Source organism: Humulus lupulus, chromosome 3 (genome assembly GCF_963169125.1).
Source record: "Humulus lupulus chromosome 3, drHumLupu1.1, whole genome shotgun sequence".
In the NCBI taxonomy this organism is placed as follows: Eukaryota; Viridiplantae; Streptophyta; class Magnoliopsida; order Rosales; family Cannabaceae; genus Humulus; species Humulus lupulus.
Genome location: NC_084795.1, coordinates 14809697 through 14816870, shown reverse-complemented (window position 1 = coordinate 14816870; position 7174 = coordinate 14809697). Strand labels below are relative to the sequence as shown.

At 31.0% G+C, this 7174-nt stretch overlaps 1 protein-coding gene across 4 annotated transcripts; it reads left to right on the top strand.

Moving 5' to 3' along the window:
* The first annotated feature begins 2053 nt into the window (after window positions 1-2053).
* LOC133822185 (uncharacterized) lies at window positions 2054-6773 on the top strand. Of its 4 annotated transcripts, XM_062254433.1 has the most exons (12): window positions 2054-2293; window positions 2376-2467; window positions 3283-3324; window positions 3982-4062; window positions 4202-4311; window positions 4667-4785; window positions 4874-4971; window positions 5157-5244; window positions 5330-5464; window positions 5585-5699; window positions 5895-6034; window positions 6299-6773. In XM_062254433.1, exons 4-12 carry the CDS (start codon window positions 4001-4003, stop codon window positions 6353-6355), a joined length of 924 nt encoding a protein of 307 aa, XP_062110417.1. In that variant the 5' UTR covers window positions 2054-2293; window positions 2376-2467; window positions 3283-3324; window positions 3982-4000; the 3' UTR covers window positions 6356-6773. The 4 variants fall into 4 exon arrangements, with proteins under 4 accessions (XP_062110417.1, XP_062110419.1, XP_062110418.1 ...); XM_062254435.1 differs by lacking the exon at window positions 2376-2467 and having other exon boundaries at window positions 2062-2293; XM_062254434.1 differs by lacking the exon at window positions 3283-3324 and having other exon boundaries at window positions 2062-2293.
* The last annotated feature ends 401 nt before the right edge of the window (window positions 6774-7174 follow it).

Sequence of the window (7174 nt, the reverse complement as noted above, 5' to 3'; positions counted from 1 at the left end):
TTTGTAGCAAGCTGGGTTATGCAAGGTTGGCAATATATACGATCTTATAGTAAGCTAGGTTATGCAAGGTTGGAAATATATTTATATATAATTTTATGGTAGCTAGATTATGCAAGATTGAAAATATATCGATAATAGAGTTTGTAGTCAGGCTTGTGCAAGGATGGAAATATATCTATATATGTTAGGGCGAGAATGCGTGATGTAGATTATGATGATCAACCTAGTCTATTTGAGAAAGGTTGGCTTAGGCTAAGAATATCTAGTTTATGGAGAGGCACGCTAATGATAAGTGTGGATCTTATCTTCTTTCCTTTCTGTCATTCGTTGCTACAGTTGGTCGTCCTTTTATAGGCTAGGGCTGTTTGCTAGAGAAGCTAAAATATAACTTGCAAGAAAAGGCTAGGATGCAACACGTAGCTTGCAAGAGAATGTTAAAATGCCATACGTGTTATCTGGCAAAGCTTGTTTGTTTCTGTAAGCTTCCTTCGTAATACTCTTGTAATAAAAACTATGTATCATGGGCATTCTCATTGTGGCACAATTCCCCATTTAACCCTATCTATTATTTTACGCCCCAACACATTATTTAAGTTTTATAGTTTTATAATTGTTGAATATTCATATCTATATTTTCTCTAAATATATTCGGTATGATTATTGTATATAATTTGGGTTTCTATATAGTCTATACATATGTAATATCTTTTCTTTTGCAGGGATATTTGGGTGCGTAAAGGCTTGGAGTGCTTCACTTTGTTTTAATTTTTCATTGGAATTTATCAACTATAATAATGCGCATACATAAGTGACTCATAAACGAAACTTTCACTAACATGAAAAAAAAACAGTTGAAGTATGATAATTTTGAGCAGTAATGAAATAAGAGGAGTTATAGTAACATAAATTGACTTTATTTGAAAATATATATAAATTTGTATAGGCCCAAACCCGAATAGGCCAACCCAAACCGAGCCGGGCCGCACTACAGGCCGAGCATACGGTTTTGTACTTGTGACATTTTCAAATGGCCCATGATTTTAGCAACCCGTTTAATTCGGCCCGGCCCAAATTAAAGCTATCAACCCGTATAATTCAGCCCGGTCCATGATTTATAAATGGCTCGTGAATAAAATTAATTTGGGAATTTTTCAAAATATATGGCTTTTATGTGCAAAAATATGAGAATTATACTTTTCTTAATTTGTATGAAAAGTTTTATTAAAGAAAAAAAATTAAAATATGAAAAACACAATTAGTAGCTAACTAAAATATGAAAGCTAAATTTAAACCAAAACATATCAGCTAACACAGGAGTAACTGGTTACCTATGTTACTAAAATCATAGTTACTTATTATTCTTTTTTTAATGAAGTATTCTTCCTCTTTTTCCTTTAAATTTGATATTTTTTTTCTTCATATTTAATATAAGTTCATCACCCCTCTTATGGCAACTAGTTAACCCTTTTATGGTAACTAGTTACCCCTCTTATGGCTGAAAATTACTCATTTAAGGGTAATTGGTTACCCCTCCTGGTACATGTTATTTAACATAGCTTTAAGATTTTATTTTTACATAATTGTCAAAGATTAATCAAGTAACTGGTTACCTTACCCAAAATTTTAAAAAAAGAAACGTACAATCTAAAATAAAAGAAAATAATGTTTATAATAATAAAAAAATAATAAACACAATTCATATTACAAAAAAAATTGCAAAATAACTAAAAAAAATTTATTATAAAATTAGTAATATAAAAATAAAATTAAAAAACAAATAAACTAAATAAAATAATCAAATTATAAACATACCCTTTCAAATTAATAAAAACTTGAATAAGAATAAAACTATGACATAAACCAAAACTTATACAAAATTATAGAAAAATAAATCCACGAAAATTCTTAAAATAAAAACCATAAATTAATTTTTCTTTAAAAAAAATTCATATTTTTGCACGTACATTTAAAAATTTCATATTGTAATTTCGTCAATAATTTTTTTGGCATATTGATTTGAACGCACGTGCAACGCAAATGTTGTAACGCTAACAGAGAAAGAAACCCTAAAAAAAAAACTCTCACTAATACTATCTCGGTATCTCTCTAACTCTCTTCTCTAACAGCAGCCATAAGTGACTGTTGCACCTTCACCACTACCAGTGACCACCACTGCCATTACGGACGGTATCCATAGACCCTCACCACCACCATCATCGACGGCAAGACCAAGCAATCGTTGGCGCCCTCAGTCACCACCACCACCGCGAGCACCAGGCAATCACCATTAAAGGTATTTTGAATGTCCTTTAGTTTGCTATGAAATATTTTTGTTTTATAATAACATGAGCACTCAAATCCACAACAACCTACAGAACCCTTTGTTCACGTTTACGGAGGCAAGCAAGGAACCACCACCAATAGCAGCCCTCTGTCGAAGACACCACGGAGGATCAAAGAACTTAGGGTATTATATATATATTTTAGTTTAATACATATAATATCACATATATATTATATAGAATCATGGCAGTAGCAGATTTGATGATGTGCTGCCCCACCACTTTTATATGTTTAATGTTCAATTTATGTCACTGACACTGTTATCTATTTGGGGTTAGTGATTTATACTCATTTTTCAGTTGGCTTTACCTGTTTTTATGTTATTTAATATACGTTTAGCGCCCTCAGATAAAATTGTTGTATTAGTTCGTATTGGATGGAAGATTTTGTTTTTCTTGTTCTTAAATGATGTAGCTGTCAATCAAATTTCAGGATCAATTGATTTATGAATTTGTTCTCGGATATACTTATATATATATATATATATATATATGAGTTAGATAAATAACTAAGTAATACCAATTTCGTGTGGACATTTGATCTAAAAGTAAGTATATTTGAATAGGTTCCAAAGTTCTTCAATAGAATATGCTAAAATCGTCTTTAGTTTCAGGCCTTGAATGAATTATTATGATTTTTTTTGGGCTGCTTAGTAATTTACTACAGACTGAAATATCTTGTGATACAAACTGGGTTTTCTCGCAGCCAAATGCTTCAATTGGAATATGCTCTATGTTATGTAGTTTGATGAATTTGTGCATTGCATATTATTGATTTTGTTTTGTATATAAGCTTTTAGTTATTTTCTATGTTCTTTTTCTTTTTATTTGTAAATTTCTGTCTAGCTCTTGTTAGTTGAATTTGGTTTATTAATATTATTCTTCTTTTATGTTTGTTTGTTTTCACTAAATTGTATAATTTTTATTTATTGAATTGTAGACAATCCAACTAAAGACAAGGAGCAGAGGAGAAGAATCTAAAGTAATAATTGTGTCTATTTGATATTTATATAGATGACTGTATTCTTGAAGATCTATGTTTGGATGATTCTAATATTTCAAGATTTATTTTGTTACAGTTTTATAAGCCATTGATTTTGAGTGTTTTATTTTGTAGGTTTTAAACAACTTGGTGAATTTTTTTTTTTTCAAATTTCTTTATTACGTTGAAGAATATGATTTATTGATTTTCAAGTTTACAAAGTAGGTTCAACCCATAGTTACTGATAGTCGGGTGTGGGTGTTTGATGTAAGTTTTTAAACAATTAAAAGCTCAAATGTTAGTATTTAAAAATAAAGAGTTTTGCATAGCTAGATCTGTCACGATTGCAAGAGTATTTATGTGATTATTAAAATTATACACCATCTAGAGTGTTTATTTATAGAGTTTTTTTTTTATCATGAACCAGTCAAATTTATAACAGTCAAATTAGTTAGAGAAACTATTTTTTGGAATGAAATATTCCAAGACTATAATAGTACTACAGCTTGTGATTTTGGTCAGAAGCTAACTATATATTTATTAGTGTTTTTTCAATTGTCTATTGGTTGTGCTCTTCTCTATAAGTACCTCTATAATAGTGATTTCCCAAGGGATTCCGTAGTCTGTACTCTCATTCTTTCATTTCTTGTGGTGAAGGTAAACCATTTTGTAAAAGATGCAGAACGATGAGGTTATATGGCAGGTTATCAGGCACAAGCACTGCAGTTTTATGGCCAAGTTAGTCTCTTTTTCTTCTTCTTTTTCATTCTTTTGTAAAGCTGAATTTCTTTGTTCTACATTTTTCATTACTAGCCATCTTTAAAGTTTTGATGGGCAATTTGTAAAAAAATGTTAATTGGTGTTTTGGGTGTTGTAGAATTGAAACTGGGATTTTTTGCCGAAACCCATATAATGTGACTGGAATCTGTAACCGGAGCTCTTGCCCTCTTGCCAATAGTCGCTACGCCACCATTCGTGACCATGATGGTAATTGATTTTCATTTTCTCTTACTCTAATATTATGATTTTCAAATTTGTTATTAGCTTTTGTTTGGTTACTTAGAAAGTAGAAGACCCACTAGGCTTGCCCATTTATGTCTTTTATTTGTATGTGTGTGCTATCAAGGTTTGTTTTACCTATTTCATGAGAATAGTTTACTGGGTCTCATTGGCTAAAGTTGTTAACTTATGAAATCAACTTTGAGAGAAGAAATATGGTATTTTGCAGCTTTAGGTCCATAGCTATTTGACTTAAAGTATGTTCTTTTATGGGGTGTTATAGCTTATATGATTTAAGCATTATTATATATATATTTGATTATGTTATGTGATTGTATTGCAGGAGTGTTCTATCTTTATATGAAAACTATTGAAAGAGCTCATATGCCTAACAAATTGTGGGAAAGAGTTAAGTTGCCCAGGAATTATGAAAAAGCACTCGAAATCATTGACAAACATTTGGTATTAAAATTCTCCATTAATTGTAATGAATTATTTTGTTCCAAAGGTGTTTAATTGCTAATTTTTCATTACCCTCTTAAATTCACAGATGTATTGGCCTAAGTTTCTTGTACACAAGACGAAGCAACGACTGACAAAAATGACACAAATGAGGATAAGAATGAGGAAGCTTGCATTAAAAACAAGGTTTTGTTTATCTCATGTTACTATTGTTTCACTTTTCATCATGTGATGTCTTAATTGATCCTAAGATAAGACATTATTATGTGTGCATAAAGTTCATGATTTGATTAGCTATTGCTAGGTGATATCTTTTACATGATGCATCTAACTTGTGATTTTTTTCTCTCTTCTGTTTCTGTGTCTAACAGGGAGAAAATAATGACCACACCTAGAAAAGAGAAAAAGAGGGAGTCTAGGAGAGAGGAAAAGGCTGAAAAAGCTGCCTTGTTGGATAAGGTTATAAATCTGCAATGTTGTACTAATGTTTAAAAATTATGTTTCCTCCAACGGATCTGTAAAGGGTTTGGGCTTTTTTCCGCAGAGTATCGAAAAAGAATTACTAGAACGCCTTAAAAAAGGAGTTTATGGTGATATATATAACTATCCTGTCAAAGAATACAACAAGGTTCTCGAGCAGGAAGAATTACAGCTTGCCAGCGAAGAAGAAGTTGAGGAGGTATTTTTGTAATATTTCCATTTTTTATAAAATTATTTTTGATGTTACTGTTGAAAATATGAATTTGTAAGGACTGCTTATATTTCCTCTTCTGCTCTTTTCTATTGTTGGAAAATGTAGGAACCTGAGATTGAATATGTTGAGGGTTATGAGGAACTTGAGGAAGAGGATGATATAGAAGATTTTGACGGTCTTGGAATTGAGCGAAGTCACACGGATGATGATGATGATAATGGTAAAACTGGTTCTTTGTCCTATTTGTTTAACATTTAAACCTCCTATATACTTGCAGAGGATGCAACATAGTCTACTAGTAAAATTGTAAAATATCCGATTTGCTCTGTTTTAATTGTGCTTATTGGTTATAAGACTATGGGGAAATGTTCAAATATATCCATGAGATGCACTCATATAAAGCTGAATCATGTAGTTGGACTGGATGAAGATGATAAAGATGCAGAACTACTTCTTCACAAGAGAGTGAGAAAAGAGTCTGTTATGGCTGCTAGAAAGATTGAGAAAGATGGAGCTGTTGCTAAATTGAAAAAGAAGGCGAGGGTAATTGTTGAGGTAAACATGAAAACTTACAGTTTGTTATCAACATATCATTGTGTAGAAAGTGATCTTTTATTCCTTTAGTGGTGTACATTTCTTCGTAGAACTGAATGGTAGAGATGTGTATTACTTTTGTTGTAAATTACCAGAGTTCTGTCAATAACTAAAATGTGTTTTCAGTCCCTCTTAGTACATAAATTATGGGTAGCTTGATATGATAATACTGTTGATTATAGCTAGCTGAATATTCATTGTAAATAACATATTTTCGTTTGTCAGGTTGAGCATGAAGAGGATGGTGGTGGAAGACAAAAGGCAGTCCAAAGTATTGCTTGATTTGTTTGCCCCATGAAAGATATAGCTGCAGGGGTCCTTTCTGTGAGGTCAGATGTAGATTTTTCCCAAAGCTTACCGAGCCAAAAGAAAGTAGAATAGGAAAACTCGCAACTACAGACAACAAAATTTTGATAGTTGGGTCACCTAATTATAATTAAAAGTTAAAACTATGTCATTTGAAGAGAATTTTGTCTTAGATGCTAAGTTCTGTTCTGTATTCTCACCCACTTGTATTGTAGGAGTAGAAGATTTTTCGAAAAGGATCACATTGAGTTTTTTTTTTACCTTATTTAGTTAGGGAGACATTGTTTGTTGGTTTCAATCTATAAACATTATTTGAACTTCGCTAGGTAAGCAGTTTTTTGTGCTTATTCAACTAAATTGCTTGTAAATGAAAGTGGGTTCATTATACTTGTAATTGCTTTTCCTTGTTTTCTAGAGTTGAGAATGGTGTAGATGTTTTAACTAATAATATTTATGATGTTTGAGCTCCTTATTTATCATACATTTTAATAACTATTACAAGATAATGACATGTTTAATCAATGTGAATGAGAATTATTAATCATTTGTATAGTAATGAATTTTATTCACTTGTTTACTAAATTTTATTTTAGTTTTGAGTGAATTGGGTTAAGAAGAAAAGATGGGGAATGTTTTTTCCATAGTCTCCTTAAGTAATGTCATTACCCTTAAAAGTTTTTGTTTTTTATGTTTACCCTAAAATAATAAAAAAAAAAAATTGTAACTTTACATTTATCAAACAAGACTTCAATTTAAGAGATTCGCTGATAATTGGCCTAAAAGTCAATACTTCAT

What these genes read in the sequence shown, in the direction of transcription:
- LOC133822185 (XM_062254433.1), top strand. Translation starts at nt 4,001, where the DNA reads ATGCAGAACGATGAGGTTATATGGCAGGTTATCAGGCACAAGCACTGC. An exon ending in AAGCTTGCATTAAAAACAAG is followed by an intron (nt 4,972 to 5,156) that starts GTTTTGTTTATC and finishes TGTGTCTAACAG; the next exon opens with GGAGAAAATAATGACCACAC. An exon ending in AGGCGAGGGTAATTGTTGAG is followed by an intron (nt 6,035 to 6,298) that starts GTAAACATGAAA and finishes TTCGTTTGTCAG; the next exon opens with GTTGAGCATGAAGAGGATGG.